The sequence below is a fragment of the Meles meles genome, chromosome 13 (assembly GCF_922984935.1).
Source record: "Meles meles chromosome 13, mMelMel3.1 paternal haplotype, whole genome shotgun sequence".
Classification (NCBI taxonomy): Eukaryota; Metazoa; Chordata; class Mammalia; order Carnivora; family Mustelidae; genus Meles; species Meles meles.
Genome location: NC_060078.1, coordinates 62256647 through 62273732, shown reverse-complemented (window position 1 = coordinate 62273732; position 17086 = coordinate 62256647). Strand labels below are relative to the sequence as shown.

General features: G+C 55.4%; 2 protein-coding genes across 8 annotated transcripts in view; one reads left to right on the top strand and one right to left on the bottom strand.

Annotated features, from left to right (window-relative positions):
- The window catches only part of SH3PXD2A (SH3 and PX domains 2A), a 234804-nt gene extending 221626 nt beyond the window's left edge, over positions 1-13178 (top strand). For all 6 annotated transcript variants that reach the window (XM_046027609.1, XM_046027608.1, XM_046027607.1 and 3 more), the window contains 2 exons: positions 1639-1758; positions 3720-13178. In XM_046027609.1, the coding sequence (XP_045883565.1) occupies positions 1639-1758; positions 3720-5687 (2088 nt within the window). In that variant the 3' untranslated portion in view covers positions 5688-13178. The remainder of the gene's footprint in view (positions 1-1638; positions 1759-3719) is intronic.
- NEURL1 (neuralized E3 ubiquitin protein ligase 1) overlaps positions 10811-17086 on the bottom strand; it is an 81325-nt gene continuing 75049 nt past the window's right edge. For both annotated transcript variants that reach the window (XM_046027614.1, XM_046027615.1), the window contains exon 6: positions 10811-16614. In XM_046027614.1, coding sequence (XP_045883570.1) covers positions 16376-16614 — 239 coding nt within the window. In that variant the 3' untranslated portion in view covers positions 10811-16375. The remainder of the gene's footprint in view (positions 16615-17086) is intronic.

Below are 17086 nucleotides of genomic sequence, written 5' to 3'. Positions count from 1 at the left end.
GTCATCAGGAAGTGAGTTTTGAGGATTAGTCCCATGGGGATGGGACCACCCCTGCCCTAGCCAGAAGCCCCGGGGAAGCTCCTATGTCATTGTCCCCTCGAGTTTTCCATGACTAAATGGTGCTTTCTCCCGTCCTCCCATCTCTCTCAGCTCCAGCAGATTATTTTCAGGCAGACTCGATTTTGGCAAGAATGGGGTCATTCCTTCCACACGGACCTGATTCGGGGCTTGCGGCCACGGGGCTGCTGGTCACAGCCAGACGCGGCTGAACCCCACCAGGCTGGGGGTCAGGGCTGGGCTGGGGCCTGAGCCATATCCACTCGCACACACACCTGCAGGGCCGGACACCAGGGCAGGGCAAGTGCCGGAATCGCACCCGGTTCCTCAGACCAGCTCTCTCCCGCCCTTCACTCACTACGACCCAGGGCAGCTGGGCTGTGACCGGCAGGGTTTGGACAGGCCGAGCGGTGAGGGATGAAAAAGGTTCCAAGCCATAGGATGGTGTTGTAGAAGGAATGGTCAGCTCTGGCTTCTATTTGTGGAGCTCTTCCTGTGTCCTTGGCTGGACTAGAAGTTATGTATATAGCTCAGTACTCCTCCTCATGACCCATTTCACAGACAAGGAAATTGAGACTCAGAGAGGTCACAGGTTTTGCCCAAGGCCACACAGCTGGTGCGTTGCCGAGCTGGGATGGGAGCCCACGTGTGTCCAGCTGTAAGGCCGAGGTCTTCTGAGGTCTTCCTGTTACACCACAGCTGCTTCCCTCTCCCTTCCCGCTCTCCCTCCCCCCACACTTTTTGTTTGTTTTGCTTTAACCCCTTTGTATGATACTGGGACCCACCGAAAGTAATGGGGCGGCATGAAATCCGTTTTGATGAGAGCAGAGACCAGATGAAACTGGGGTTTCTGCTTCATGGGGCAAGGGGGCAGTCCTCGTAGTTCACTGTTAAATGCTCGGTGCCCTGGACCAATATCTGGCTCCCAGAAGATGCACAACAAATGTTAGTAAAGTAAACGAACAAGGCTCAGAAGTCATGGCCACAGCCAAATTCTGAATGTCCTTGACCATCATGCTTGGGATCGGTGTCACCAATCCAGGACATTCTAACATACCCACAGAACAGAGGGTCAGTTTTAGTCAGTGCTTGCCTGGCCATTTGGCATCATCGCGATGACCCACTATGGGCTCTCCTCACCCGTCTCCACGCCCCCTTACACCCCTCCCCCCTCCCCAAAGAGATGGCAGATGTCACCCTGCGGCCCTTTTCCTCGACCTAAGGATGTGGCTCTCCTCCCACAGGGCAGTTGGCACAGGCTTTGTTAAATGGCTTCTCTGATTTTTAATTTTACTTTGGGGACCTGGCCATTGAAGCATCTATCTGGACCTCAGAGATGTCAGGGTAGAAATTACTGTTACTAACTGATCATTTTGAAGCTCTGAGGAGTTTCAAGTGAATCATTGGTATTAGTGGAAAGCCTGCTCAGGAGAACAGTCTCCTGGGGGAGACAGTCTGAGCCTCAGGTGACAGATCCTTTCTCAGGCCCGAGTTCCTATGCCTGGTTGGACCCACCACGTTCTGCCTCGGCGGCCCTTCTGATCAGGTGGCTTTTGCTCACTGAGCCCTTCCCTGCCTTAGGGGTTCCAGCTGCCGAAGCCACCAGAGCCCCCTTCTGTTGAGGTGGAGTATTACACCATTGCGGAATTCCAGTCGTGCATCTCTGATGGCATCAGCTTTCGGGGCGGACAGAAGGCGGAGGTGAGTCTGAGGGTTTTAAGTCATGCCTCTCAAAGACCTGCTGTGGTTCCCATTTATGCCTGCCTGGCAACATGACGGGGGGTTTGGGGGGCCAGGAAAGATACAAAAGCAAGACCGTGGGGATAAAAATTGCCCTTAAGCCGTTCTGTGCCATGGTCAGGACCAGACTCCAGGACTCCTGTCTCCACCCAGCGCTGTCCTCACAGCAGCATTTCCCAAAGCCGGCGGCAGGCGCTGGTCATGGAGGCACCTGGACATGAGGGGCTTCTGTGGTTGAGCAGGTTGAAGGACAGTGAGTTACACAAAATCTACCCGTTGTGTGGTTTTCATTGCAGAACTTGTCAGAGCCTATGCTGTAGGGATGTCACTGTGCATCTCTAAGAGGAGGGGACTAGAATAGCAGCATTGCCCAGACCCACTGGGCCCCAGCACACTTTGTCTCCTAGAAGCACCTTGGGGGCCGAGATTCTGAAGAACTCCCATTAGCAAGTACCGCTGTTGGGAGACTGTGGTCCACGCAGCCGAAGTACTAAGGACCTGGGTTCTGGCCACGTCCACACCGCGGTGCTTCTGGCCTTTGATACACTCACTTCTCTTCCTGGGCTTTGATCACTTGTCTCTGCCAGGTGTAGTAACAGACCCTGCGGTGCTCCCCCACCCCCCAGCCTGGCGTTTAGGAGCTTCTGCTTTGTGTCCCTTGCAGGGGGCAGAGATCTGTAATGTGGGTCAGTTCTCTGGAGTGGCTCTGTATAGTAATATGGTTAAATCCAATTAAGACCCCCACCCCCAGCTGTCCGAAGAGCCCTTGGGCAGCTTCCACCTTTGGGGATGGTGTCCCCGGTGTGAATGTTTTCAATCACATGTCTTGGATTTGGAACTAAATTTGGAACGTGCAGAAGTCATTCTGTCAGTGGTGCTTAGGTTTCCAGGAGAGCCTCCAAAGCTCACCATCTAACCATACTTGAGATCTACCAAACTTAAATTTAAATTTTAAGTATGGGGTGGGCAGGGCAAAGGAAGGACTATAGAACCAAAGGAAAGAGGAAAGTCTTTCCTCTCTGGTGGGGCTACAGGGGGCTGATCTCAAGCAGAGCTTGCCTTTGGCAGTTTCTCTCGCTTCCTTCCTTGCCCCTCTTGCCCTAATGCCAGTTTTTCATGCTCCCCCACCGACCCCCAAATGCCTCTTTCTCCAGGAGTGTCCCACAACCCAAAATTATCTTCCCTTTATGTTCCCCAGTCCAAATACAGCACCACAACCAGCACCACACTCCCGGCCTTTAGCTGATCTCAAATTGTAGTTAAGAAAGAAGCTCCTTGAACTAGTTTATACTAACATGGAAATGACTAAAAGACCCTCATCCCTCCCACAGGAAATCATTTAACCCAAAGAAATCCTTCCAGCCAGTGGGATTTTATTGGGATCCCACATGCAGTGAAAGGACCACAGGCAGTAGGGACAGCAGGGAGGAGCTGTGCAGGGTGGCTCTGGGCACAGGCCCTACTTCCCAGTTCAGCTCACCTGCATCTTCCCATTCTCTTCTGACCTGAGACACATTTTCTATGTTCACCAACGGAGGACCTAGCAATACTGGGGGTAGGATGAGGAACAGTGGAAAGCATTATTTTTTGTACCTATGGAGCCTTGGTGAGTTGGATTCTGTAGGGACCAGAAGCGGTAGGTCCTCTAAGTACATAGCCTAGGGGGAGAAAAGGGGTCTGTGGTTGAAAAAAAGAAAAGGGGTGGTGATGGAGACTTGGAGGACCAGGGGAGAGGGTCTGGGGCAGTGGAAGGAAGTGATAGGGACCCAGGTTTGAATTCTAGCCCAGCACGTATTACCCTGGGTCACTTACTCAGCAGCTCACTTGGCTTAGCTGTGAAATGGAGACCCCACGTCCTAGCCTGGCACACTATAGGGCCCAGCGATCGTCCCGGCTCACTGGTCTGCTCTGCTCTCCCCCAGGTCATCGATAAGAACTCGGGTGGCTGGTGGTACGTGCAAATTGGTGAGAAGGAGGGCTGGGCCCCCGCATCCTACATCGACAAGCGCAAGAAGCCCAACCTGAGCCGCCGGACGAGCACGCTGACCCGGCCCAAGGTACCCCCCCCTGCGCCCCCCAGCAAGCCCAAGGAGGCTGAGGAGGGCCCTGCAGCCTCTGCAGAGAGCCAGGACTCCCCACTGAAGCTCAAGTACGAGGAGCCCGAGTATGACATCCCTGCCTTCGGCTTCGACTCAGAGCCAGAGCTGAGCGAGGAGCCCACGGAGGACAGCGGCTCAGGAGATAGGCGGCCCAGCCAGGCCCACAGGCCCTCACCTGCCTCCTCGCTGCAGCGGGCCCGCTTTCGGGTGGGCGGCTCTTCAGAGGACGTGGCGCCAGAGGAGGAGACCATCTACGAGAACGAAGGCTTCCGGCTGTGTGCGGAGGACGCCCTGTCAGCCAGACGCTCCTCCCGGGACAGCCAGTCCCCGGGGGGCTCCCCTCTATCCCTGGCCAGGAAAAACTCCCCCAGATCGGGCTCCCCCAAGTCGTCCTCCCTCCTGAAGCTCAAGGCGGAGAAGAATGCCCAGGCAGAACTAGGGAAGAACCACTCCTCGGCCTCCTTCTCCTCCTCCATCACCATCAACACCACCTGTTCCTCCTCCTCCTCTTCCTCCTCCTTGTCCAAGAACAGCGGGGACCTGAAGCCCCGTTCCGCCTCGGACGCAGGCATCCGTGGCACGCCCCCAGTCGGGCCAAAGCGGGATGCTGACCTGAAGGCGGGGCTGACCTCGTGCGCCCGGGCCAAGCCGTCGGTCCGGCCCAAGCCGTTCCTGAACCGAGCAGAGTCCCAGAGTCAGGAGAAGATGGACATCAGCACTTTACGGCGTCAGCTGAGACCCACGGGCCAGCTCCGCGGCGGCCTCAAGGGCTCAAAGAGCGAGGATTCAGAGCTGCCCCCCCAGACGGCCTTTGAAGGTCCCAGTGAGGGGTCCCGAAGAGGCTCTGCTGACCTCATTACCCCCCCAGCCTCCACACCCCCGTGTCCCACCAAGAAGGGACCAGAAGGGCAGGCCACCTCCTACACAACGTGTAGTGCCTACCAGAAAGTCCAGGACTCGGAGATCAGCTTCCCCGCAGGCGTGGAGGTCCAGGTGCTCGAGAAGCTGGAAAGCGGCTGGTGGTACGTGAGATTTGGGGAGCTGGAGGGCTGGGCCCCTTCCCACTATCTGGTGCTCGGCGAGAACGAGCAACCCGACCCCGCTGGCAAAGAGCCAGACACCGTAAGCCCCAAAAACAAGCAGCACGAGGGCAAGTCCGACAGCCTGGAGAAGATCGAGAAGCGGGTCCAAGCATTGAACACCGTCAACCAGAACAAGAGGGCCACACCGCCCATCCCCTCCAAGCCCCCTGGGGGGTTCAGCAAGACCTCGGCTGCCAGCACGGTGAAGATGAGGAATGGTGTGCGGCAGGTGGCCGTGAGGCCTCAGTCCGTGTTCGTGTCCCCGCCCCCCAAGGACAACAACCTGTCCTGTGCCCTGCGGAGGAATGAGTCGCTCACGGCCACCGACGGGCTCCGGGGTGTCCGCCGGAACTCCTCCTTCAGCACCGCACGCTCGGCCGCCGCAGAGGCCAAGGGCCGCCTGCCCGAACGGGCTGCCAGCCAGGGCTCAGACACGCCCCTGCTGCCCGGCCAGCGCAACGGCATCCCCGTGTCCCCTGTGCGCCCCAAGCCCATCGAGAAGTCCCAGTTCATCCACAACAACCTCAAAGACGTATATGTCTCCATCGCAGACTATGAGGGGGATGAGGAGACGGCGGGCTTCCAGGAGGGTGTGTCCATGGAGGTCCTGGAGAGGAATCCCAACGGCTGGTGGTACTGCCAGATCCTGGATGGGGCAAAGCCCTTCAAAGGCTGGGTGCCCTCCAACTACCTGGAGAAAAAGAACTAATAGTGAGGGGGGCGGGGTCCATCCAGCCTGGGTGTGGATGAGTGGGGGGATGAAGACAAAGGGGGAAGGGAAAGTGGGAGGGGGTGGGGGAAGGACGTTAAACCCTGCAGAATGTGTGAGCTCCGCCGTGCTCCCTTCCGGGCTGTCCCCCTCTCCGGCTGGCAGGCAAGGTCTGGCGGGGACCCGCACGGAGCAGGGAAGCCAGCAGGCACGGGTGCACCAGGCCTGGGACCAGAGGTGAGAAAGCTGAACCCTGTGTGGGCACCTCAGTGACTTGGCCAATGGACCCGGTGGCATTTGGGACAAGCCAGGTGGGAAACTCGAATTGTGCCTTGGCTGCAGATCTGGAGGGGACCTCCGGGGCCTGCCCCTGTCCCCCACCCCCAGCCTGGTTTCCGTGGCTAGCACCTTGCCACCGGAGGTCGTCCTTGGATCGTCCTAAACCTGTATTAGTGAATTATGCTGGTTTCCCCGGGACTGCCGCCACCCACCGCGGGTGGCACGGGGCTTGAAGGTGTCTTGTGGGAGCTCAGCCTGTCCCTGGGCCAGGCCACCTGTCAGTGTATGTCGGTTCCGCGGGTGCCAGCAAGGACCACCTTGCTTACCCATCACTGTCCCTGGCCTTGAGAAGGGACACCTTCTGGGGCACCCCGTCCGTGTTGGACCGGCATCCCCAGAGTTCCCAGAGAGGGTGGGCAAAGCTGTCGGTCTCTACACCGTCTGCACAGACTTTATTTTGGGTGTTTCAGGGTGGGCAGTTCTTTTGCATGTTTTGGGAGAGGTTTATTGATTTGGGGCTTCTATGTCAGCCCTTGGGTTTTGGTCTTATTTTAGGGGTTGTTCGGGGGCCCAAGGGCGGTCAGCCTTATGGGGGACAGGACGAGGAGCAGATGTGGCTTTTCTGTTGTGCTCTTGCCGGAAGGTTGTTGGTTTTGTTTGCGTTTCACTTTCTCTCCCTCTACAAGCCAAAGTCCTTTCATTTGGTTTCCACTGTCGCGGACAGAACCCGAGCATGGCGCTTGCCGGAGGGCGTGGGCGCGGAAGGCCCCCTGGCGGACGTGCCCCACTGGGGGCAGAACCCCCCCTCCCCGGGAGAGGGGAGGGGCGTGTGCAGGAGAGAAGTCAGCTCTCACGCTGCTGGGTGAGCATCCTTCTGCGTCCATTCTCCCACCTGGGCAGGACCAAAACCCTTCCGTGTGAACTGTGGAGCAGCACCCAGCACCAACTGGGCGGCCACCACCAGCCACCCCCCACCCCCACACGATGCCACAGGTACCCAAAAAGATGGAGGACCCCCAGGCTGGGAGCCGACCTGGTCTCCCCAAGGGGCAGTGCCCCCCCGTGAAAAGAGGAGAGAATAAAGTCCCTGTCAACTGTGGGTTGTGTCTTTCAGTCGTTGACGTTTCGGAGGGGACCCTCTAGAAGCCTCGGCTTCCCTCAAGGACTCCCCCTTTGCTGGGAGTGGAATTCCACACGTGCCTTTGATTGTGGACTGATCGGGCTTCGCGGCCACCGGCTCAGCTGCCAGAGGCCCGGACGAAGGGTTGGTGTTTTCTACAAAGGAGGAAAGGCCCTCCCTCTCCCCCTGCTCCCCACCCAGGCAGTGTATGTTGTCTGAAGGTCAGCACGGGACCCCGTGTTCCGTGCCTTCAGTACCCTACCCAGCCCCCCGCCCCCGGAGGCCTCGCCTGGGGACCTCCCCAGCCCTCCTCCCTCGCCGTACACTGATGCCTGGCAGCTACAGCAAACCGTGCCTGTTCTTTGTTGAAGGGCCGTGGTGAGATTTGGTTTCCTTTTGCTTTGTGAGTTTGTTTAAAATTGAAATTAGTTCTTTTCTTCTGCTGGACAGTATTAAATAGAGCAGGATACTGAGTTAATCTGCTAGGTTGCAGTACTAATGGTAGTGGTTTAGTGTCTTCCTATTAATATTATTTGGACTTATTTGAACAATAATGATAAAGAAGTGGTTCATTATTTGTTAATTAATGCACTTTACTGAGGTGGAATGGGAAGAAACCCAGAGAGCAAAGTGCATTCCTTAAAGATGCAGTATATACTTTTCTCATTTTTAAGCAGCACATATTTATTAAAAGAAGAAGAAGTAATTTATGATTATTTAAAATAAATTTAAAAGTAGAGTGACTATTGGGCGATAGGACCTTCCGTGTAGCCGTCTTCCAGGGGGAGGGCCCCAGTGGCCTGGCTCCTCCACCGTCTCCACTGAGCCAGTTCAGTCAGTAACGTACCCGCCAGGCCAGGGGGAGGAGCAGGACGCATCTGCCAAGCACAGAGCATCTCAGTTGGGACTGGACCACAGTGTTCCCCAGAGCCTGCCTTTCCCTGCCCTTCCTCACTGCGCTGCCCTGTGGGGCTCTCCAGCACCCAGGAGGCCCACATTCTCTGAGCTCCCCTCTCTCCTTGATCCCCAGTGCTCTAAGCGATGGTCCTTAAAAGTGACCTTGACCAAGAACAGGAAATTACTTTCCCAAAATCATGGAGCTAGTTAATGGCAGAGCACCACAGCGCATCCATCCTTGCACTCCTTCCCAGGCCCATTATAGTTTATCATGTGGTCAGCATGTTTACATGGTGACATCCAGCCCCCCAAGGATGGCTGGGAGTTGCTCGGTCATCTAAGAGAAGTGGGGGATGCTGCCACCTGGTGACAGCGTGTAGATTTTGGGCAGTGAAAAGGGATTGCCATGCCCCATCTTCGCACCTCACCCCCTCACCCCCCACCATCATCCCCTGACTCACAACCCAGCACAAATCCTGCAAACCCAAAGAGAATATGAATACTTGAAGCAAGAAGGGTGCATGCCAATCCCTCTTGGAAATGGCCAGCGGGCGCCAGGCCTCCGTGCCCCTGGACTCCCAGCCCCACCCAGGGCAAGAGGGCCTTTCCCTGGAGCTACTGAGCTGCTTTGTGATGTTGGAGGGTCCCACCAGCAGCAGGTGGAGGAGGGAGGGGCCTGCGGCTCTGACCCATCTGGAGGAAAACCAGATCAGACTAAAAAAGGAAAAAGAAAAATGAAATCTCAGCAGTGTCCAAACCCAGTTTCCCATTAGTTGTGATTGAAAATGTGAGATGGCATTGTATTGCTGTATACTGCAACTTTAATCATAATGAGCCCTTCTGAGGTCATTACTGAGCTTTATATAATGCCTGAAGATGCAGCATTTGGTGCTTTTTCTTTCAGTTTAAAGACCCTTTTCTTTCATTACAAGGGGGGGAAAATGTCTTCATCTCTCTCCCATTTTGAAGCAGCGGGCCTGGGCGGGGTCCCTGGCCCTGCCACAGCTGTTCCCACTGGGCTGGGGGACCCCATGGGCGGCAGGAGGGACTGGAAGGGGCAGCCCCGGAGGCGAGCAGGTGAGCGTGCTGTCTGCCCCTGGCTGTGGCTCGGCCCTCCACCCCTGGCTTGGCCCCAGAGGCTTCTCTTTCTTACTCTCGATTCTCCATCTTGACGAAGGCATTATATAGAATCGTTTTAATCACTTTCAGATGTTAGAGCAGCATATTTTACTGGTATTTATATCCATCGCTTTCCTCAGCAAGGCATGTTACTACTTTTATCGTCTAAGGAAAAAAGACAAGGGAATTTCAGTCGAGTGTTATTTTCATATTACTAGTATTTGCAGAGTAGGCGTAGAACTATTTAAGTTTAGACCTTGGTTTGGTAGTTTGTTTTAAGGAAAAAAGAAAAAGATAAAGTAGCCCCTACTTTTCATTTTTTTTTTTGTATTTAACTAATATATTACTTCTTTAAGGTTACTCACCTCCCCTACCCCTCCAAATACTTTGCATTCTCAACCAAAAATGAAAACAATCTGAGAGGCAGGAAAAGTGCAATATTACCGGGGGCTGCCAGGGCTTGTTGGGACGGTGGTGGGAGCTCAGTGGCCCAGTGTGTCCGTAGAAGGACGTGGGGCTGTGGAGCAGACAGGTGACCTTCTGGGTGTTGATCTCTTACCCCTCCTCTATCCCCCCTGCAAGTTAGCAGAGGGCAGCCCCTTTTTCTGTTGGGTGTTCTCCACCTAGGAGGGATTCAGGGATGTGGCTCGGGGCTCTTGACCTCCCGGGGCTCTGGCCCTTGGAGCAGAGCAAAGGACTCCAGGAACAGTTCCTTGTTTTCATTTCCATTGCTTTTCAGCCAGCTGCCCAGAAAGCCCTGTCTTAAAAATCACTCCCAGCAGCCCTGTCTCACCCCAGTCTTCTGATGTGTGGGCCATGATACTTTTGATGTATGTTTGAGTCTTTTTAAAACTATGTAACCTCAGTTTGGTTTATGGGCAGGAACCCTAGATGTAACCAAATCCTTTTTTGGGGATGTGGGTGCCTTGAGCCCTACAGACCCCAGTGAGACACCGATTCCCACAAGCCTGCGGCTAGGCCTGGTGCTAAGCTTGGGCCACCCATTCATCTCAATGACTTCAGCCTGAGGAGGGAGCCCTGCCTCTTGCTTAACACCCTGACAGTTCCCAGAGGGCCTTAGAGAAGCATCTGAGGGGCCTACTCAGGTCTTTGCGGACAGCTTACCCCAACAGCCACCAAGCCAGCCTCCTCCTCACTTACGCAGGTCAAGAAAGCAGCAGGATGGGAAGTCTCTGGGTCCAAGCCCTTGGAGCTCTGCCCTTCAGGGCTCCAGGGACATCCTTGCTGGCTTGTGCCCTCCATCTCCAGTACTGTACGCTTGCTGCTCCAACCCCTTGGTTTGGTGAATTTCTGTACAAACGTGGATCTGTGTGCCCAGGGGGGGCCGTGCCCCCGTGTGTGGGTCTCTCTCCTTGGAGTATATACATCTGTATGTCCCAACTTTGAGAATCTCGATGCAGAGCTCTCTGGAAAGAGAATCATCCACATTGCTAAAGAATTAAGATTCCCTCATTTTTTTGAGGGCTGTGTGTTGAGAGAGAGAGAGAGAGAGAGAGTGTGTGTGTGTGTGTGTGTGTTGGTAGTTTCCCACTTGAACCAAATAACACGGGGTTAGAGAACAAATACCGGGCAAGCTGTCTCCATTTTATAAGTCCTTGGCACTGGGCAGGCCCCATGGGACTCGCAGTTTCTGGCAGCAAGTGTGTTGTTATTCACACGTAATTTTGGCTGGAGAGTGCAATGTGTCTTTTTTTTTTTTTTGTAATTATTTTATTATTTCGTTGGAAACTTCACACTGGCATTAACAGATCTAGCAGAAGCAGCCTAGGCCATCATCCCGGGCTCCAAAATGAAGCTGTGGAAGAGAGAAGTCACCGGGTGTGGATGCTCTGAGATGGCTGAACCGGGTCACCACCTCCGGATGTGCGATCCGGCAGGCTGAGCCCGTCCGCTGCCGCCGTGCTTGTCATCGCTGCAGGAGGCCCTCGGTTCTTGTTTCTGAGGGTAGTCAGGCTGCTGGGGGCGAGAACGTGCTCAAGGTGAGGTCAGTACACCAGACTGCACGGCCCAGCTGAGCATGTCATGGGAGCGGTGTGGGGTGCTTTCCCTTGACCCAACGGAGCTTTTGGCCTAAATCGTGATCCCTATTTAAGGCAGCCTCAGTGGTTCTCAAGTTCTGCGACCAGAGACAGTGACAGGATGGGGTTACTGACCTACAGCCTTGTTTCAGGAAAAGCAGCCTCATTGATTTTCGTTTTCCTCTTGTTTTGTCCTGCGCACCTAGATCCACAGCCAGAAGCTGGGCTCCCTGGTGCTCGCAGACCAAGTAGAGGGCTCTACCTTCTAGGGCCTTGATCCAAGCCTGCCTGTAAGTTTGGGGTTATCATGCGATCTCCTTTCCCCAATCCTATCTTTTTAATCTTGGGTTTGCACTTGACCTTGACAATCAGCCCCCTCTCCCATCCCCGTCCTAGAACTTAGTGGCCTTAGAGAATGGGGTTCTGAAGTGAAGGTCCCTCCTTTTGTTCCCAGTTCCACCCTGGCTAAGGGCTGGACCTCAGGAGGCAAGAGGAATGGGGAGAGAGCGTGTATGAGAATTGTTTGAGGGCAGAAGAAGGGCTCGAGCATGTTGGAGGCAAGCGAGAGGCACGTTGGAGTGAGGAGTGTGTGCATGTTTGGAGTGGCTGGGGCTTACCGTCCCTTCCCTGGGAAGGTGGCTTCCAGAAGAGGATGTCTTCTAGGCAGAAAGGGAAAGTGTGAGAAGGCTGAGAGAGGGTTTGGAGTCTGGAGTTTGGTCTTTATTCAAAAGAAGGAAGTAGTCAGTTCTGAGCGTTTCAGGAGAAAGACAACAGGTACAGAGGGAATTTACTGATTCAGCCCCCAAGGGTCCAGTCAGAGTAGGTTGAAAAAGCCCTAAGATTTGGCCACAGAAACAGACACCCTGAGGAGATAGCTACTTGCTGGGCTACAACCTGGGTCACCAGTATGCTGGTAATGAATAGTCACTCATTTACTTAGTGGAGATGGGAACTTGCTAGCAACAAACCAGTCTTTGAGTCTAGAGGCTCTGGCTCCAGAACATTCCTCCATCTCCCAGGTTACCAGCAGGTTTTGCCCACATCCCTTTGTCCAATCCAGAGCTAGCCTCTTAAATTGCTTGCACTGGTTAGAGAGCATTGACTGTACTGGGTTGTCCAGTAATGACCCACAACGGCCAAGCATGTCTGGGAGGGAAGTTGCCTCATTTCTTCTTCTGTTGACACCAGTCATTCTGGAGTATCTCTCCTGATACCTGCGGTGACTTGGTCTGCTGAGCCGGCTGCGCAGGTGTGACTCAGAAGACAGGGGGCCACACACACTCCTGCATGGACAGGCCCTTTCAGTTTCCATGGCCTATCACCAGGCCACCTTTCCGTAAGCACCTCCTTAGGAGAGAGAAGGGTAAACAGCCACCATTCTTGGATCTGCAACTTGTTCTCTGCAACAGGTTTTCTTGAAACCTGGGGTACAGGCTGGGAAAAGGGTTTCACTGACTGTTCCTGAGAGGTCTGCGGGAAGGTGACTTCTGAGTGAAGATGTGAGCGGCGGTCCCTGAAGTGTGGTTTGGGGAGCACGTGGTTGCCTGTGAACTGTTGGGTGTCTCTGGGGCCCCAGAGCTTTGGGGGGTCCTTCACAGGGCCCACTGAGCCCCCGCAGCTCCTGGCAGGCTCTATGGGGTCCGGAGGAGGCTGTGCCCTCTTCTACCCATAGCAGAGAAACTGAAGGTAAGGACGGTGAATTCAGCGCAGTCAATTTGAGTGCTAAAACATTTCCAGGATCAATGGTGGTGCTAAACTATCTCCATGTTTCTAATATTTTTAATAGTGGGTTGTTCTTTTTTTTTTTTAATTGTTCTCATCACAAGAATGCAGTGTCCTTGGGGAAGGGACGCAACCCCTTGGCCTGCCACTTTCCAGATGTCCTTTATCCTGTTGATGGGACTCTTCGGTCTGCAGAAAATATTCTGTCTTGGCATGCTTCTAGACTGTAAGATTTGGGTTGTTTTGTTTTGTATTTTGTTTATGTTTACATCTTGTATTTCCCTGAAAACTAAATAAAGTTTTTGGCCTTTTTAACTGAACAGAATCACCTTTTTAATTCTCCCTGCCATCAGAAAAGCCTTCCAGCACCTTTTGCATCCAGAACACAGTGTGAACTGCACAGTCCCGGGCCCCTCTGAGGACACTGGAGGGGTGGGGGGGGAGGCAGGTAAGTTGCCACGTTCGTTGGGGAGAGCCATGCTCAAGTTTCCCTTCCCTTCCTCCCCACCCCCTTACCCCCTCCCCCTTACCCCCCTCCCTGCTATAGGAAGCTTCTGGGCAGTGGCCAAGGCTTTGAGAAAGAGGGATGCAGACCTTGGGACAAAAGACCCACATCCAGCAGGCCTGGCTGGCCCCTCAGCTTGGAGCCCCGGGTGCTCCCCTGCTTTTGCTGGACACGAGTAAACAGGGCTGGGCTGTCCTGCTGTAGGGACCAGAGCATCGTCCCAGGAGAGATGACAGGAAGGCAGGCATGCTCTGTGCTGGAGTCCCAGCCGCAACAGATGGGCAAGATTCCCACACTGTGCCTGGACCCACTCCACCACTCCCAGCTTCTACAGCCAACCAGGTATACTCAGCAGGTTGAGAAAGTTTCACTAAAGGTCTGGGGCCAGAGGCCTCCCTTTTCTAGGCTGCTGTCACCCCATCAGTATGGGCCCCTCCTGACCTGTGTGACGGAGGTGTCATCCTCCCGTTAGCCCCTAGGTGGCAGTGCCACCCCACAAGGGTGTAGGGCCAGGTTTGGGCCCACCTTAGCCTTAACAGAGCGCTAAGGAGGCCTCAGGGACTCTGTTCCTGCCCCTCACGGATCCAGGGATCTGAGGGCACCAAAGGGCAGTGGCTTCTCTCTTTCAGCTTACAAGGCTCACCTGGCATTCTGGTCCCCTCTGTCCAAGCCCCAGGTCATGCCCCTGTCGCCCACTCCAGGGAGTCTCCCCTGATTGTTGACACCTGACCCTTCCCCTCCCCAAACCTATCCTGGTCCTCCCTCCCCAGCCGTCCACACAGCACAGCACAGCCCTCAGGCTGGTACGAAATCACCTTTATTCACAATCACAGCGACCCAAGTTCACAAAGGAGGCAGCAACTATCCCAGCACTAACAGAGACAGTGACACGGATGGCTTCCTCTCCCCAAACCACAGGCCACGCGGCCCCTGCACGTAAGACCTTCCCTTGCCTCTGAGGAGACTCCTGGTGGGACAGGGCCACCACCTGTCTCACCCCACCCTCGACTCCCATGGAGGGGGTCTCCAGGGTCAGTGACTGGGAAGTGGAGACCCACAGCGGAACCATGACTTCCTGGAGGCCCACTGCAAGGCAGGGGCAGTCAAAGGCCCAGTCTGGCGTTCTGACCCCCCAGTGCATCCCATCCAACACTCCACAGCAGCCCCTCACCACAGAAGTCCCAAGAGTCCCAGAGAAAGTCTGCTCTCCTCCCCAATCATTTTACAGAGGTGCATGCTGAGGCTGAGAAGGACTCTGACTCGGCCAGGGCCACCCCGCTGCCCAGTGGCCGGGTCTAGAATCCGAATCCCACACTCCGCCGGCCACAGAAGCAGCGGTCTCCGATGGGCATGAAAAGCCATCAGAGGGGGCAGAGGGTTGGGAGGCTGGCGGGAGTCTGGGAGCCAAGAGTCTGGGTGCGGGTGCCAGCCAGCCCACAGTCTATTGAGCAGAAATCAGAAGGGCCAGGACCTGGCCCCTTCCCTCCTCATCTTTCCTGAGGGTAAAGAGCCTTACTAAGAACAGCCTCCCTAACCCCTACTGCGAGTAGGCCCTCCCAGCCCCATTCCCTGACCCAAGCTCGGCTCCCCTCCTTCAGCCTTGCCAGAACTGGGTACCTCCTTGTGGAAGGGGGAGCTCCTGGGCCTCCTGACATAGCTGAGCAAACTCTGATGACCCCGGTGCACCCCAGAGAGGAAGGGCACTTTGAGGCTCTGGGAGAACCACCAGCCTTAGGACACTAAGGAAGCTCAGTTTATCTCTGTAAAATAGACACACTTGGACAGGAGTCCTCCCAATTCAGCCTGTTTTTATGGAGTTCTAATTCATGGTAAGCAAAGATGGCTATGGACTTGGGGCTGGAGCCTGGGGAAGATTCCGAGAGCTACCTCTGCAGCCCTTTCTCACCAGGCACTCTGCACACCAGGGCAGCATTTCTAGGAGCCCCAGGGGATTGGCAACTCAATCATACCCACCCCCCCAAAAAAACCAACCCACAAACCAAATAAATAAATAAATTAAAATAAGAAAAAAGGCTGGTGTTACCCCCAGGGTATCCCACCCCCACTCCAGGGTCCTGGCCTCACCTGGGGATACTACAGTCTGAGTAGCAGCCAGGTCCAGAACAGCACTGAGATCCGGGAGGACAGGTCTCAGAGGGCAAAGGCAAACCTGCTCTTAGAGAAACTTCCAGAAGACAGACGCTGCTCTCCAACCTACAACAAGGCTGTCCCTGGGCGGCAGCATCTGGCGAGATGACTGGGGCAGAAAGGCTATGGCCAGGAAGGGCCCTTCTGCATCTCAGCCAGGGCACAGGGTTAGAGACCCATGCCTGTCCATCCACCACCTCCGTGAGTGGGAGAGGGGAATGGCATGGGGGCTGCAGCCTGCCCAGGGTGAGAGGTACCTGCTGGCTGTACCCTGGCCGTCAGGCCTGAGGGGCAGGGGAGAGAGGAAGAAGGTGGGTACAGGTCAGAGAGTAAGGCAGCAGCTCGGGCTACCTGTCTGGGGCCACTGTCAAGCAGGTCGTACACTGCTCAAGGACAGCAGGCTGAGAGAACAAATGGAGACTGACACCTGGGCCATACTCTGAAGGCCCTAGCTCAGGGACACATCTGCCCAGAGGAAGGGACATGTTTTCTAATTCTCACATGGACTATAGGACTTCCTAGCAATCTGCCCCAGATGGGGAAGGATTAGGAGAGGCTGAGACCCCTGTTTAGCCCCTCAGCAAGCAGGGTAGAGTGGGTGCAGAGAAGGGAAAGACAGGAAGAGCGCAGACTCCTCCCCTCCCCTCTGCTGGGCAATTTGTTTCTGCCCCTCACCTCCCTGCCTGATACTCCCTTTCTCCCCAAACCTTCGAGGGCCTCAGTTTCCCGTGTTTAATGAAGAAGGGAAAAGAGTTTCCAAATTGTGGAAGAAGAAAAGGGGCCCTGTGGGTTTGCCCCTTGGCTGGAGTGGAGCCAAAGCCTGCGGAGGCAGGCGTGCAGGCTGGGGCGCCACAAGGGGCTAGGAGCTGCGGTAGGTCTTGATAATGTCCTTGATGGGGCGGCGGCAGATGGGGCAGCAGGCGTGCAGGGCCTTCTTGAGGCGCAGGCCACAGGCATAGCAGAGGCACATGTGACCACACGTGTAGATGACCGTGTCCACGGCATGCTCATAGCAAATGGTGCACTCATCGCTCCACTGTCCTGTGCCTGGGGTTACTGGTGATTCGGGCAGGCTTACTGGAGAGTTGGGGGCTGTCCCTGGGGATAAGGGGACACCAGTCAGCGGGTACATGGTCCAATCTGGCCCCAGGTTCACGGGAAGAGAGCCCCCCGGTCTCCTGTCTCTCACTCCATCAATTAGCGTCTGCCTGTTTCCCCTGACAACCCACTTCCTGGGCGCTGGGAGGTCCCTGATGAGGGGCCAGGGTGCCCATGAGGCAGTGAGAGGAGAAGAGGGGTGGAGGAAGGGAGGGGGCCCAGAGTCTTTTAAGGAAGGCCCCCACTGAGCTATCCTTTGTTCTTCCCAGTGTACTAGAAAGTGCTCTGCAGAAAGGTGTCCAGCTGGGGGACAGGGTGGGATTCTCCCAAGAAACCACCACCCAGGCACCTGGGTGGCTCACTTGGTTAAGTGAGTGCCTTCAGGTCAGGTCATGATCCCAGAGTACCAGGATCGAGTCCCACATTGGGCTCCCAGCTCCATGGGGGTCTGCTTCTCCCTCTGATCTTCTCC